General features: G+C 32.1%; 2 protein-coding genes across 3 annotated transcripts in view; both read right to left on the bottom strand.

The window, feature by feature from the left end:
* The window catches only part of LOC107473331 (uncharacterized), a 21,253-nt gene extending 8,133 nt beyond the window's left edge, over positions 1 to 13,120 (bottom strand). For both annotated transcript variants that reach the window (XM_021134920.2, XM_052257054.1), the window contains exons 1-6: positions 11,567 to 13,120; positions 10,944 to 11,192; positions 9,370 to 10,101; positions 6,981 to 7,802; positions 5,516 to 6,250; positions 2,447 to 3,301 (exon numbers count right to left, since the gene is read on the bottom strand). In XM_021134920.2, the coding sequence (XP_020990579.2) occupies positions 2,447 to 3,301; positions 5,516 to 6,250; positions 6,981 to 7,802; positions 9,370 to 10,101; positions 10,944 to 11,192; positions 11,567 to 13,120 (4,947 nt within the window). The remainder of the gene's footprint in view (positions 1 to 2,446; positions 3,302 to 5,515; positions 6,251 to 6,980; positions 7,803 to 9,369; positions 10,102 to 10,943; positions 11,193 to 11,566) is intronic.
* On the bottom strand, positions 13,054 to 16,079 carry LOC107473332 (probable disease resistance protein At4g27220). The gene is made up of 2 exons (XM_016092877.3): positions 14,187 to 16,079; positions 13,054 to 13,790 (listed from the first exon to the last, which is right to left on the bottom strand). Exons 1-2 carry the CDS (start codon positions 14,902 to 14,904, stop codon positions 13,207 to 13,209), a joined length of 1,302 nt encoding a protein of 433 aa, XP_015948363.1. The 5' UTR covers positions 14,905 to 16,079; the 3' UTR covers positions 13,054 to 13,206.
* Between the last annotated feature and the right edge of the window lie 156 nt (positions 16,080 to 16,235).

The following is a 16,235-nucleotide window of genomic DNA, read 5'->3' as shown; positions in this document are numbered from 1 at the left end:
TCACATCTTCTTTTCATATTATTATTATTATTTTATTTTATTTCCTTTTCTCTTTAATAATTATATAGCGAGTGCATTATTATGAGTAGTGTTCAATTTCATATTACTTTGTAGCTATTAGAAGTCAAAATTCCGCTGCAGACTCAACAATGTTATATTGAGCCTTTGCGAATACGAACCGAAACTTTAATTAGAAAAACGGAAATTTTTTACTTTCAATTATTTATAATAAAATAATTTCTAATAATAAAGAACTCCAATTTATAAAATAAATTATAACTTATTTATATTTATATTTTTAAAAATATGATTCGTTACATATTTTATGCAAGTAACTATTTTTTGTGTATGCACATAGCATGTTGTATCTTTATTAATTTCTATTTTAAAAGTTGAAACTTCATATATCTATAGTATCAACTATTTTGATAAGTACAAATAGATTGCATTTTCATTGAAAAGAATTAGAACATAAGTATTAAAATAAAATAATAACATTAATTGATCTACTTGATTCGGTTCAAAAGTTAGCTTTTTAAGTTAGCGATGACTACTTCTAATATTTTTTTTTAAAATGTGAATTATTTTTTAAATATCTTTGCTAGTAATTTTATAAAAAAAATTATTTTTTTATTTTAAGTAACTTATAATATGTAATGCTTTACAATGTTGATTTTATAACTCATCCTCTTTATCATCACTCTCTTGAGAGATTCCAATATTTTTTAATATTTGTATTATTATTTTGACTTTAAATATTGCTTCTAGTATCTATATACATGTAAATTATATGTTTTAAAAAATATGAATTGAATAATTTAAAAAACAATTAATATTACTAAAAAAAATTTAGTTGTAGGATTAATTTTTTGTTTATATCCATGTATTATTAATTTACTCTTTTATAACATCCTTTTTTTAGTAATGCTAATTGTGGATAAGTTTGCTTGGACTATAATTTTTTATTTCAGACCATTTATGACAAGTCCAATAGGTTAAAAGGAGCTGTTTATTTATGTTCTTTTTTTATATTTTAAAAAATATTTTGACAAAAATGTCATTTTACGTAAAAAATTTTAAATAAATAATATTTTTTAGTTGATGGGTTGAGTATTCAAATTAGATTAAAAAAAATATTGGCTAAATTTTTTTTTTTTGAAAAATACAAAAAAAATTAACAAGTTGGTCTTTTAGCCTATGACACTAACCCGTTTATACTATTTTTTTTAGAATAATCATTGGATTAGCTTATTTAATCCAAAATTTAAACAGACCTAAATTTAAAGACAAAATTTTTTCGTTTAAATGAACAAACGGACTAGTCCGATAAATTTAGCCTATTTTAACGGCTCTAGATGTGAGCCGATGTAGTACTAGTTTAAGTGTGTGGTGACATTGGAGACCAGAAGTCGAAGGGCCTGCTTAGTGATGGAGAAATGTTGGTGGGATGATAGTGATTAGTGAAGGGTTGGAGGTTGGAGACTTGGAGTGACTTAGCAATAGAGATGGCTGTAGGTTAGTTAGTAGGTTTTTTCTTATGCTGTTTAGGTGAGAAATGGTTGAGGATTGAGAATTAGGTAGTATTAGAGTTTGGAATTAAATTATATTAGAAAATAATTTAAGAATTTTTTTTTGTATTTTTTGGAGTTTGATAATTTTGTCAACTAGAATATCTTCTATAGTATAATTCTAGTTTTTTATTTTTTTTGAAATTGTTTTTCATATTCTGAATATTTATGAATAAAAATAATAATTTATTCAAAAAGAATTATTCTTAACATCTGCTTTAATTAATGTGTACTAATTCAAAAAATTGAAAAAAAAAATGGAAGTATCTTTCAAGTTATAACTTATGATGCACGGACACTGAGACGGACACGGATACGATACGACACAGGACACGCTGACACGCAAATTTTAAAATCTTACATGATACGGGGACACACATACTTATAAAATATATTAAGTATTTCTTAGATAAATCGTAATGATATTTTGATATTTTATTGATATTAAAATATAAATTAAATTTTTTAATTATTTTTAATGTCTTATTTTAAATTTTTAATTATATCAAGTATTTAAAAGATTTTTTATTTTAATAATAATAATATATACTATGTCTGAATTTATTTTAAGAATATATGTTAAGAATAAGACTGGACACGTTGACACGTGATAGTATTTAGGTGTGTCTAAACGTGTTCGGAGAAGAATTTTTTCTTTTTTACTAAGACACAGTTGGACACTGCAGACACGCGTGTCAGAACGAGTGTCGTGTCCGAAATGTGTCTGACACGACTCAGCAAAGTGTCCGTACTTCATAGGTTATAAGTTATAACAGAAGATGATGTAAGTCATGGTCATTGGCTAGATAATTTTGGAGGGAGCATAAAAAGTGAAGTCAGAATAAAACTTTAATCGAGATAAATTCAAAATTGTTTACCTGTTGTAGAAACTTCATCGCAACAGCGACATTTAGATCATCGTGGAAGAAGAAATCATCATTATTTGATGAGTGGTAAGAAATTTGAATTGGTCTAGAACGTTCTTCCACATGTACCGCTCCTTGTTGAGAGAAACTTTTCATCGCAGGACAGTCTTCTATATTCACCCAAATTAAAGAGGGTAACTTCAAAATGGCACTCCCAGAATAAAAGCATTCTAGATTTTTCAAAGAGTGAAGTTTTATCCTCTCAAGGCGCTTAAGTTCAATGTCTTTCGTCGCCGTGGAAGCTGTAGCTGTTTCATCACTCTGCTGTTCTTTTCCCACTATTTCTTTCAATAAGTCGCATCTCGAAACTTTCAACTCCTCAAGGTGTATTAGCAGTTTTGCAGCTAAGGATGTGAATAAACACTCCAATCTATGACAAATCGATATATCCAATTCTTTCAGATTGGAGCAAGTTTGTCCTAATGTTGTCAATTTTGGACATCCAGAAACTTTTAACAGCTGCAGATTTAACAAGTACTCTACCCCACTAATGGTGTTCAGCTCAGAAAGTGAGAGCAAGCTCAATTCTTTCAAGCCAAGCATCCTCTTACCCGCTTCTTCTGGAATATTGATGGATTTAAAATGATGGTTACGTATTTCAAATCTCTCTAAATTTGGTGTCTTGTCAAGTATCTCTAATAGTAAAGCAGAGTTCTCTCCATCGTCATTGTTCTTCACTTCAGCAAAGTTAACAACTCCAAGTTCAATTAAATACTGAAGGCCTTGATTCACAGACTGTGCCAACCATGAGCTTAATGCCAAAATCTGATTTTGGTTGAGGTACAACGTTTTCACGTTGGAAATAGCCTGTTAAAGGAAACAATTTTAAATTCGATTTTATTAGATAGACAATGACTTTCGTAAATAATGTAAACAATGGACTTTAAAATTCGTCCAATAAAATAAAAACACACTACACCTCTACAAAAATTACGGAAATCACAAGTGGAGAAAAGAGGTTACTGTATGCATAAGTGCATTGTTCACTAAACTCATTGTCTCCTTATACTTCTTCTTTTAAATTTAGTTAAATTATTAGATTTATAGACTATTTAGATGATACTTTGATGGTTGAGTAGCATTACTGTAAAAAATACACAGATATAACGAAGAAAAAAAATTTATGACACTGACATAATATATGAATATATAGAATTTTTTATTGGTATTAAGAACAGTTTTATGAATTAATTTTCAAAATTTATAATTCCGATGTAATTTAATCATATTCTTAATTTAAGTGAACATTCAGTGTTAACAATTAATTAAATGAAGGAATTATTCACCTTATTATATAGTAAATTTTTAAAAATGATTACAGTTTGATTTTGTTAAACACATTTGTTAAGAGTATTAAAAAAAGAATGTTATAAAAGAGTAATTTTTAAAATTTTCAATAATATTAAAGGTCTTGATAATAATTGGAAATTTAAATACCTGTTAAGATTATATAAAATATGAATTTATATTTTCGATACAACTATTTTATAATAAACACCTTAATAATATCTCTAACAAAACACCTTAAGTCCTTAATAAATACTTATAAACACTTGTTAACATAACAAAATTAGAGTTAAATTCTAAAATAGTATCTAAGATTTTCTTTATTTCTCATCCTAACCTTTCTTCGAATGTTCCAATTACAATGTGGGTGTTTGAAAAAAAAAATTGTTAATTTCTTTTATTTTATTAATTGCTAATGTTAAAGTGTAACTATACTTGTTGCAGACTAGTGAAAAAAAATGGTGTAAGTTATTTGTCTAAGACTGATAATGTACAAAAAGAAATAAATGGAAGAGCAGATGCTACAAACAACAATGAACAAGTGAGGGTGAATTGTTTTCTTGAGGATTGAAAAGTTGGAGATGAATTAACGACCTAGAAATTTATAATCCAAGTATTAGGATGAAAAACGGATTTAGATCCTCTAAATTTTGAATTTTTACTTTAGAGGGTAAAGTGTGATCTTCTACCCTTGAATGATTTCTCTCTCATATTTACTCTTGGCCCTACCTATAAAATAAATGGTGAGAGATCACACTTTACTCTCTAAAGTGAAATTCAAACTTTAGAAGATCTAAATCCGATACATTTGCTCTTCCACACTTATCTCTCAGTGCCTCGGTTTTGGTGAAACAACCTTTCTCCTTCCTCCAAAATTTATGAACTACAATACATTCTATGGTATCAAAATTTTCAAAAGTTCTAACTGCTTCAGCAAACAAATCTTATCTTCTAGTCATAGAGGAAGAAATTTTAAATGCGAAGAGTTTGAGCGAAGAAGACAAAGAAGTGATCAAAACATTGGAGGTGGCAACGCCTTATGTTTTATTAAGGTTAAATGACATCATTTCATCAAGTATTTAGTGCTAAAATTAACGCGTAGTTATTTTGTCTAGTCCAAAATGACCGTTAATCAGTTATGTCTCAGGTCACTTACGAAGTCAAGAGGAAATTGACGAAAAAGAGATGGAAGATTAATATGATGTAATTTTTTTAATTTCAAAAATATTTATAGTGTAATTAATTTCTCGAAAATCTTTTTGGTGCAAAAAATGAATATCAGGAATCACTGTAGTTTTAACTTGCAAAAACTCCAACGTTAAATATAAATAATAAGTTCAGGAAAAGTATGGACCAAATAAACAGCTCATTGTATATATTGTATAGATATCTCATTGTCTCCCTATCAAGACTCGTAAGTTCATACTTTCTAAAGTTATCAACTTTTTTGTATTCTTTAGTATCTTAACAAATTAATGTCCTAACAAAATCTAAATTATTATGCAATTCTCATGCTCGGTTCCACAGAAAATCAACTAGGGATAAAGCCAACTGTAATCAATTAGTTAAAAAATAAATTCATTACAGAAACAACAAAAAAAATTTCCACTATCCTAAAATTTTTAACTTCAAAATCAGAAATAAATAGAGTTGGTTTAGTTAGCTTATACTGTAATTGGTCCCTTAAACTTTTTCTTCATGGAAAAATTGAAAATGAAAAAGAGTATTTGTTACCTCTTTATTGGTGAAAACGGGTTGCCTGCTAATAATTGAGGTACTGCTTTGATCCTCGAGACGTTGTTGATGACTCTGAAATAGCTCCAACTCATCGCTACAGCCAAGCACTCTTAACTCATTTAACTCGGGGCACACCACAGTGAATTTTCCAGAGCAAAAGTGAGTAAGTCGTGACAACATGGCCAGTAACAGTTGGGTTAAACAGGGGAACAAAAAATTTTCTGTTATTTCAATTGCTTCCTCTTCCTTTCGAACGATTTCCAGCAAATTTGTGCATGCTAGTACATTGAGTTTCTCTAGCTTTTTAAGATTTCTGGCCAATGCTACTGGAAACACGGTTTTCAATTTGTTACACATAAAGATTCTCACTTGTTGCAGATTTTGAAAGCCAAGGATTCCCTGTTTGTTATGTTGCCACACATGCGTCACTTTTGGTAGCGATTTTAAAGTTAGTTTCTTCAGCTGGAATGATGTTTCCTTGATCTTAGAGTTATCCACTTCAAAAATGCTTATTATCTTGGAACACTTTTCTACTTCCAATTCTTCTAAGATCTTCAAAGAAAGAAGAACATTGGATGGAATTGCATATGGCTTGGAGCCACAACACTGCAGCAGCTTCAAGGTTTTCAAATTGTTAAACCAATCTTCTTGTAGACCTTCGCTGATTTTCAAGATTGTTCGATAATCATGTTTATCAGTCACTCTTAATTCGTCCATGCACTCGTAAAACTTCTGTGAACATATAAGTTATGATCAGCTTAGTAATATGTTTATTTATAGCCCAATGCTCTTTTTTGAACCAAAAGTAATAAAATTAGAAATTATTCTTTGAGGATATCTAAGAGAAGGTTCCAGATATCTTTCTATATAAGAGAGTGAGAGACTTTAAAGACATACAGAAAACCAACTCCTGTTATGAACTCAATAATCACGCTAAATAAATTCAACCATTTTAGATTTACATAAAAAGCCAATTATTAAATTAGTCATTTATATAAAATATATACTAAAAATAATTTAAATAATATATATTTATCTACAAAATTATAGTAACTGATTTAATAACTAATTATTTTTAGTGTGTATATAATATTTTAAAAAGGAAAAGTCTAGGAGGCCATATTTGTTATTAATAATATGATATATTCTTCCAATAATCCACTCGCTGAAGCTGAAGATGGATGACATATATATAATTTCATAGACGGCATCAAGTTCACAATAATGTTTCCCGTTCTAATTATTCTTTTCCTACTTTGTGTACCATAAGGCAATGTCAAATAATCTAACAATTCTCATTTTTCAGTTATAAATTTTACATTAAGACACTTGCATGTAAATTTTTACCTTATTTTAAACAAAATCTTATTAAGTAAAATATAATTTGATTTATTCATTTTTAACCTTTAAATTAAAAAAGAGAAAGAAGAGAAAACCATCAAAGGAAAGATTATGCATGTACCTTGTGTTTGAATATATACTGCATCGTATCTTGTAAATTCCCCTTCCAATGCCATCTCATCTGCTCTTTTTCATGTGCAACATACACCTTTTGCAGCATTGGCATGTTACTGACTCCTTGAGAGAAATTTTCCAATTTGGGACACACATTCACCACGAATTTCTCTAATGATGGGAACTGAAAGGAACACTTGTTGAAACTACAAAAACTTTGTAGGTTCTTCAATGCCACAAGCTCAAGGGTTGTCAATTGTTTAAAAGCAACGATAACCCCGTCTTCTTTCTGTTGTTGTCCTTCATCTGATACAATTTCCATTAAAGATTCGCAGTTGATTACCTTCATGGTGTTGAGTTGACTCAATGCTCTTGCCATAGATGGTGACATTAAATGTTTTAGTCCTTTACAGCCAACTACTTCCAGCTTTGTCAAGTGAGCGAGAAATACAGAGGAAGGTGCTAGAGTCTCCAAAAGTGGACAATCATTTAAAGTCAACGACTCAATCATTTGAAGAATTGCATCTCGTTCAAAGCCGATCTCCTTAAGATTTGGTAAACCAATTAAATTCAAGCTTTTCAGCTTTGGAACAACCCCTAGTCTTTCAATATTGGGAAGCCTTTCGAGAGGCACCAATTGTTGAAAAGAACAATCACTCAACCAAAGGCTGATCAGATTAGGATTGTTATGAAGGAAAACATATAGAATATTAGTATTCTTCAATCCAGATAAATGAAGCTCTTCTAATTTGTCCATTCGGGAATCATAGTTGCTTAACAACTTTGCATGCCATGAGCCAATTTGCAAGGACTTCAATTCATTGAGCGCCTATACAGATAAATAACAAAAGAAATAAGGCTGCGTTGGTCAGGGAGATTGAGATTGAGAGACAGTATTGTGTTTGGTATAAAATATATTCTACGGTTCCGCTACGTTACCAACTGCCAACTTCTGCCAACTCTTATTTATAATTGTGTTTTATGGGAGTGTATTTGTGGATGTGTCTAATAAAAATGTCTTTTTTATAACTGTGTTTAATAGAAGTGTCTTTATAGATATATTTTATGGATGTGTCTCTTTATATATGTATTTAAAATATATTAATTATTAGACACATCTACGAACACACTTCTATGAAACACAAATATAAATAAGAGTTGGCAGAAGTTGGCAGATAATTTGTTGGTACCCTATACTTTTCCTATATTCTAAGTATTATATTTGGTTTAAGATAAATATAAGAGAAAAGGACAAATAGGTCCCTGACCTTTTGCCCCGCAGACATTTTCGTCACTGACCATTAAAAAATACTTTTAAGTCCCTGACCTTCACAAAACTTGGACGGATCAGTCTCTGACGGAGGCATTTGGACGGATCAGTCCCTGACGGAGACATTTGGACGGAGGGACTGATCAGTCCAAATTTTGTGAAGGTCAAGGACTTAAAGGTATTTTTCAATAGTCAGGGACGAAAATGTCCGCAGGACAAAAGACCAAGAACCTATTTGTCCTTTTCTCTAAATATAAAGATTGAGGGATAGATTTAGAATTTAAAAAGTTAAATAAAATATATTTTTTTAAATATTATTAAAGTTTGGGTTTTGCTAACTTATAACCAAAAGGGCATATCATAAAAAAAAATATTTTATAAAAATTATTACAAAATTTAATTTTTTAACTTTTCAATATATTGAATATATCAAAAGTATAAATTTTTTATTATTATTATACTTTTTAAAATCTGCCATAAACAAACACTACCTTAAGGTAGAGTAAAGTACAAGTTATATTTATCACTACCTATTCATTTTTCTTCTGTATAAATCGTATTTGCTATAGTTTTCTATGTAGTAGAAAGACTAAATTTCTGTAGTGGTTCTTGAAATTCTTGACGTGCATCAATTTGGTCTCTAAAATTTTAATTATACTATTGTTGTTCTTAAGATTGAGCTTCAGGTATCATAATGGTTCTTCGACTTTTTTCTAGCAGTAACTCAGCAAACGAAGTGATGAGCTAACACTCTTGTTACATGGAAAATAGTGAAATGACATCGTTTGTTTTTTAGGTCCAATCAAAGTGTATGTGCAAACCGTTTTATATATTCACAACTATCAAAACGATGTTTCTATTTTAATTAGCCGCCAAAAGCAAACAACTTCATTTTATCATTGTCTAGCGTGGTAAGAGTGTCAACTCATCATTTTGTTTACTAAGTCACCGTTAGAAATGAGTCGAAGAACCACTTTGATGTCCGAAGATCAATTTCAAGAATGACAATAGTATAATTGAAACCTCATAGACAAAACCAGTGGTGCATGGCATGAATTTTAGATGTCACTTTAGGAATTTAGTCGTAGTAGAAATAATAGTCAAGTGCTTAAAGGCATTATCTTACCTCTTCAAAAAAATAGATAGGCTTTCTTTGTGCATCTGTGGTGTCTCGTTTGAAATGTGGTTCCAACTTGTCACAAAGTTCAATAGACAAGTCATTCAATGCTGGCAACTCTAAGTCATAATCTCTTCGGCAGAACCTCTTCAATTCTGGTAGTCTCAAAAATTTGATTGTTGCCAATTTGGTGAACTTAATGAGAAGATCACTTGGGTTATTGGCAACTTCTTCGTCAGCTACAATTTCCCTCAATTGAGAACAATCTGAGACCACAAGATATTCAAGATTTTCAGAAGTCTTGGCTATAGGAACAGAAAATATGTTTTCCAACTTGCCACATTCTTGAACCCATATCTTTTGTAGATTTTTCAAGCCAAAGTTCCCTTCTGGATGATCTTTCTTCCGGTTAAACAAATGCTCCAATTTTGGAAGTGCTTGTAAATGAACATCTTGCAATTTGATTATTGCATACCTACTACTAGTACCAGAAAGCTTACTTCTCCCATCCAGGTTAAATATAGCTTTTATTGACTTGCAATTAGTAACTCTTAAGCTGCATAGATGTTCAAATATTCCCACCATGTCATGAGTAAAAACATGATTCAATTTATCACACTTATCAATAACTGCAGTCTCCAACTTGACAAAGGAATTTACGGGGAATTCAAAGTCACATATCTCACTCAAACTCTTCATGTTACTCACTTTGATATTCTTCAAATTCGGAAAGATTCTTTCCTGTTTTAGTTCACAACAAGAAGGAACAACAATTAAACCAATGGCCATATAAGCCAAGCCAATTACATACTTTTCTTGTAGTAAATTGTTGGACCCTACATCAAGTTACATACTTTTCCTTTAGCAAATTACATAGAAAAACAGATGATACAAATGTATGCATTTTCCAATAAAGATATTCATATAAAATTGGTTTTTAACTAATTTATGCCCGTAAATTGCTAGCATTTTAATTTGTCTACTGTTATACTTATTTTAATTTGACAATTTTAAAATAAAATAATCTGTTAAATCATATATTTTGTCATTTTTTATCATTCAAATAAAATTTATTTTAATATTTTATGGAATTCAATTTTTCTACTCTAAAATAATATTGCATATCAAAATTAAAAATGTTAAGTGCATACCAAAATCATTTGTCGGTATATTTATATATAAATATATGTATAGGTTAAGTTATTTTTAATATGTATTTTGTACTTTATGTGTATTTTATATTGGTGGCTGATTTTGGTATAAACCTAGTATAGTTATATAAAAATTAAATAAAATTAGTATGTGTTAAAGAAAGGAAAAGCCATTCTTGTGCATATGTGTGTTCAGTGGATAAAATAAATAATTTATGTAACCCAAAAACTGAACAATCGATGAAAATTGGGGGCAATAATGCAAATATGGCATTGTTTTACAGTAACTGGGTGCAGGTGGGAGGAAAACGGCAACTAGTGAGAGGAAGAAAAATATGAGAAAACAGGTAAATGTTAATTAGCGTATTATTAAACTTTATTAGGTTATTATTTAAGGTAATAGTGTTATACCATCAATCAACTTATACGTACCTTCTTTTTAACATCAGTACTACCTTGCTCTTTTGAAAAAATGAGTTTCATCTTGTCACATTCCGTGATAGAAAGGCTTTGTAGTTTCACCATATTTCTAGCCATAGATAATGATAATAAAAATTCCAAATTCCCACAACCCTTCACTTCCAAGTGTACCAATTCTGCAAAAGGTGGCTTTTGGCCGATCCATATTTGGTGGATTTGGATCGACAACAACTCGATTTTCTCCAATTTGGAAAATTTAACCTATGAAGCAACACACACAAAATACTTATTTCGATCCAAAAATCAAAGAGATATTTTGAAATAAACGTGTACACTAAAATCAATCATCATGCATTTATTCATAAAAAATGTTTAAAAACTAGCAGAATTTATTATTTTTAGTTAGCAATAATTAAATGAGTTTTTCTCTTATAAATACATATATGATTTAACTCATTTTTTATGTATATTTTGTATTTCAATATATATTATATTAGTGACTAATTTTGGTAATTAATTTTAGTATATATCTAATAATGATTCTAAAATTATATATGAACGAAAACTAATCTTTTAAAATGCAAAAGAAAAGATTAATTTATAGTTTATACAGTAGAAAGTAGTTTCTAACTCACCTTTTCATTGAATAATACTTTTTCCTCCACTGCAGATGATGAAGTGAGATAGAATCCAAGAAACTTTGGCAAGGATTGTAACGTTAAAGAGCGTAACATTTGGAACTCAAGTGGCTTAGATGTGTCAGCATCTTCTGCTTCCGCAAAGAAAACCCCTTCTAGAGAGTTACATTCTGAAACTTCAATTGTCTCAAGAGCAACCAGAAGCTTGGCCATAGAAGCAAAGAAGACATTCTTCAATCCATCACAGAGCTTAACCTTGACGGCTTTTAGTTTGCAAAAGGAGGATTCTGAAAGTGATTTACAAGAGCATATTTGCACCATGTTCTTGAGCTTGTAGAGGTACAAAGACTCTAATTTGGGAAAAGCCTTCTCAGGATGCTTCCTCTCCTTGGGGTTGATCAGAGATAAAATGCTAGAATTACTCACAATAGATAGTTGTTTAAGAAATGGAAATCCATTCAAATTCAGCTCAAAGAAAATATCTTGGACACCATTGAGTTCTTCCAGCAACAAGTTTTCAACTCTTTCAAACAACATTTTGATCCCCTTTTGAGAATGAATGTCAAAGGCACCATCTTTTTCCCGTATCGCCAAATACCTCAACAATTCATACTTCTCTGGCACGTTCAATTCTGGCTCTAAATGTCTGTTTGAAGAGCCAATGACAATCTTATAACTATGCAAATTATTGAAAAACAAATCCTTTGGCAAACGGTCAACGCTTGGGATTTGTAAGTCAATATTTGATAGATTCAGATTCCCTAACTCTGAAAGACTAGCATTGTCATGACTCTCCCATTCAGTGGAGATGTTGCTCATGTACAATTCCTCCAAACTAGTCAGGTTTGAGATTAAACCAGGTGGAATGGCTTCTAGTTTGGAGCAATTACTTATGTCAAGAATTTGTAGCTTAGATAATTGCATTAATGCAACCGGCAAGCTTTTAATATCAGATCCTGAAAAGCTAAGAATTCTCAAATTCTTTAGCTCCCCAATATTGATGCACAACTGATCATCTAAATTAATGCATTGCTCCAAACAAAGCTTTCTGAGTTTTCTAAGGCATTTTATTGATGAAGACAATTCTGATATATCAACGCCAATCAAAATTAACACTCTAAGTTCTTTCATTTCTTGAAAAAAGTTTCCTGGTATTTTAAAATGATGGTGATTATTATCAAAATGAAAGACTTTTAGTTTAGGACATCTTATGTTTCCAGGAAACTCAGCAGTATTGACATCACACTGACGCAAGAAAATAGCAGTGTACTTTTCAAGTTTATCCTCATCAGGCCATTCATCCAGTTTACATTTAGTCAACATGAAAATTTGTTTCTCCTCTGATGCTGTCAACAAAGCTGCATCGCGAACAAGATTTTGCATTGCGAAACGACTAATTGAATAACTGTTAGACAACAAACCTGACTCTTTTAGCTTCATAAGCAATATTTGCACTTTATCTCTTGCTTCCCTTACTGTGTAGATGCCTTCAAGAAAACCAAGACCAATGCATAGTCTCACCAAGTCTGAAACTAAAGCATCTTGGCCCATACAAGCGCAAAGCAAGAAGGTAAACTTGAGCTCCTCATTTTCTAGAAGTTGGTAACTCAACTTTGTAGAATACTCGGGTGTTCCGGTCAGCTTCTGCCTTTCAAGCGTTTTAAGTGGTTTTGGTTTTTCAATGCCTTTGCAGTTGTGACTATTGACATGGGCAAGCCGTAACACTTCTTGGCGATTTCAGCTGCTAGATATTCGAGCTCAGAGTTTTTGTAGTCTATTCTAACTTTTGTCATGAACAATTTCTTTGCATCATCAACATTTATGGTGTTCACGAGGAACATGTAATTTGGTTTCACATCCATTTGGCTCAAGACTTGTTTCACCTCAGAAATCAGCAAAACCTTACACCCTTTGTAATTTTCTTCTGCTTTCAATTTACTAGAACCAATGGAGGTGTCTTCTGTTTTGGCATCCTCTGATAATGTATTCTGTTTCATAAAAGAGGGTCCATCGGTTTGGTTTGTCTCCGCCTTAGTTTGATCCACATTGCCAAAAGATTTTCCTTCTTTGAGAAGGAGATTCTTTTGCTTGTCATCAGCACTCTGTGATGGAATCCCCAACATATCCAAGTCAATTTTTGCATACACGTCATCAAGGATTATAAGAGCATTCTTCTCTTTCTTCAATTTCTCTTTGATGCGGATCGCTCTTGCATATTCACCTATGTTGCACAAATAGATTACGTCACAGATTAAAGAAGCTTAAGGTATAACAATACTTGATGCAGATACACATAATATAAATATAATTAAAAAAAAAAAGTAAATGTCCTTTCCGATACCTGATTATTTACATAAAAAAATAAACTATTTTTCTACAATTCGAAATTTTTTAACGGGTCCTTAACCATCCAATTAATTGGTCTAAGTGGCCCTGTTACTGGACTAAGCAACCTTAACACATGGGCAGGTCACTGTTTACAAAGCTGCTTAGACTAATTACTTGGATTGTTGGGACTGATTAGGAATTTTCGAATTATAGAGGAGCACTTTGTCCTTGGAACAAATAAACGGACATTCACTCAAGAAAGAAGTACTTAAGCATTAACGATACTCACTCTCCTCCTGTAATATAATCCCCAACATGTCAGCTATCTGCCCTTGGGTCTTTCTGATGTCTAGAATTTTGCCCACGTTTGCCATAATCACCACATCGAATACTTTAGATTCTCGATTTTGAACTCTGTTAGCGGCTTCTATGACCAAAGTGGTCTTCCCCATACCAGCTAGCCCGTGAATACCGATCATTGTAGCACTCGAGTCTTCCAGTGCTTTAGTGATTTCATTCATAGTTTCTACTCTCGATTGGAGCTCTTCATAGTCAACAGTAGGAAGCGCAAACCCCATGGAAAGTGGGCCCTGCCAGTGAGATATACCATCAGGCTTGTCCTTTTGCACTTCTTCAACCTTCACTTTCATTTCCTCTGCTATTTTGCTGCGATGATGCCTTTTCTGCACGTTAGGAATAGCAAGGGGATACCCATCATTGCTATCGTGTTCTCGTTTGAACTTGTCATATTCAGCAACAACGTCATCCACCTGGGCGAACCACTTATGAACATAATCATATATTGCTCTTCCATATCGGCCTTCTTCTTCCTTGGCTTTATCCTGCACCCATGTTTTATCTTTCTTGAGAGTCTCTGCAGCATTCCTTAGCTCCACGAATCTTGTCTCATAATCCCACACGTAATCACATTGATTCTTTACAAAGTCAATTGCTGCGTCGATCAAACGTTGTTGCAAAAAATCAGGTATCGGTATAAAAGCAGCCATACTTCATTCATCCTTCACGATCTTGTTGCTCTACATTTTCTCTCTGCAATAACTAGTAGTTAGTAAAAGAGAACATAAATGAAATAAATTGCAACTAGAGTCAGATGGGCGCGATACCGGATAGATAAATTAATTATATTATATAGGGTATTCTAATATTTGATTAGCAGAAGTTGTTTTTCAAAAGGGAAAAATTGAAATGCTTGGAATATATAAAATTGAAATGAAATAAAATATTTAGCGTCTCTGCTCTCTCTTAGAGGTTTCTGCTTCTCGCTGCTGCTCCCTATTTGAGGTGTCACTGTTGCTACTCCTTGTTAGACTGCTTAGTCGGAGTGGCTTCACACCGGATCTAAATCATATCACCACCAAAGGCTTCCTATCCCACGGTTTTGTGATTCGGTGGTGGTGGTCTTCGCACCACTTCCAAACTCGCACCTTAGCTTCCTCTTCTCCTTGACGATCTACTTCATATGTAGCTGAATCAAATGTACCTTGCATCCCTTGGATCGAAGCGAACATGGAGGATCAGTTCTATTTGGAGGTTTGTGCTTCAACTCACAAAGTTGTTTGCTTCTATGCTGCTTTTGACCTTGTATTGCACTATTGCCTACTTCCTCCATCATCAACACTGAGCTGCTAATGGAATCCCGTTATTTTCATCTACTGAGAGGATGAAGAGTGGATAGGAGAGAGTGGAGTGAACGGGAATGAGAATATGAGGGAGAAGCATAATGTGGTTTCTGGGAATGCTGAGGATCGGAGCAGAGGCGGAAAAGTGTTCAGATGGTTGAACCTGGTGCCAGGTAGGACTTGATTAAAGAGAAAATAGGGCAACTGTTTTCTCGGAAAAAGTGGTAGAAGTGTATTCGTCAAGGCCTTTGGTGATGGAGAATGCTCTTGATGGTGAAACGGCTATGGTTTAAGGGAGTTAAGGTGATATAACCACATAGAAACCCAATTGTGATAAAGGTTTTGGGAAAACATGTAAGCCACACACCCATTGTTCATAAGCTTAAAAGGAGTTTGGTGTTTGAAAGGTGGTTATGCTAACAGTATCTCTTGGGATAGTGTTTAAGGGGTGTAGTCTCTCTCCCTTCTCCATTTATGAAAATCCATTCTCTCTCTTACCCTCTCATTCTCTCACCTCGTCCCACAATCTCTAGTTTTCCTCCCTCGTTGAAGCTCCGATCAAGATTCTAGCACCGCCTTTGTATTTATGGTGGGTTTTTCTTCCATTTACGAATTTGCATAAAATTAATTTTACAAATTTAAAATTTGATAAAAATTATGTTTGTATTAATATTATTTATGTTTAGTGATTTTTATAT

The sequence above is a fragment of the Arachis duranensis genome, chromosome 2, assembly GCF_000817695.3.
Source record: "Arachis duranensis cultivar V14167 chromosome 2, aradu.V14167.gnm2.J7QH, whole genome shotgun sequence".
Classification (NCBI taxonomy): Eukaryota; Viridiplantae; Streptophyta; class Magnoliopsida; order Fabales; family Fabaceae; genus Arachis; species Arachis duranensis.
This window is presented reverse-complemented; position numbering and strand designations above follow the sequence as displayed.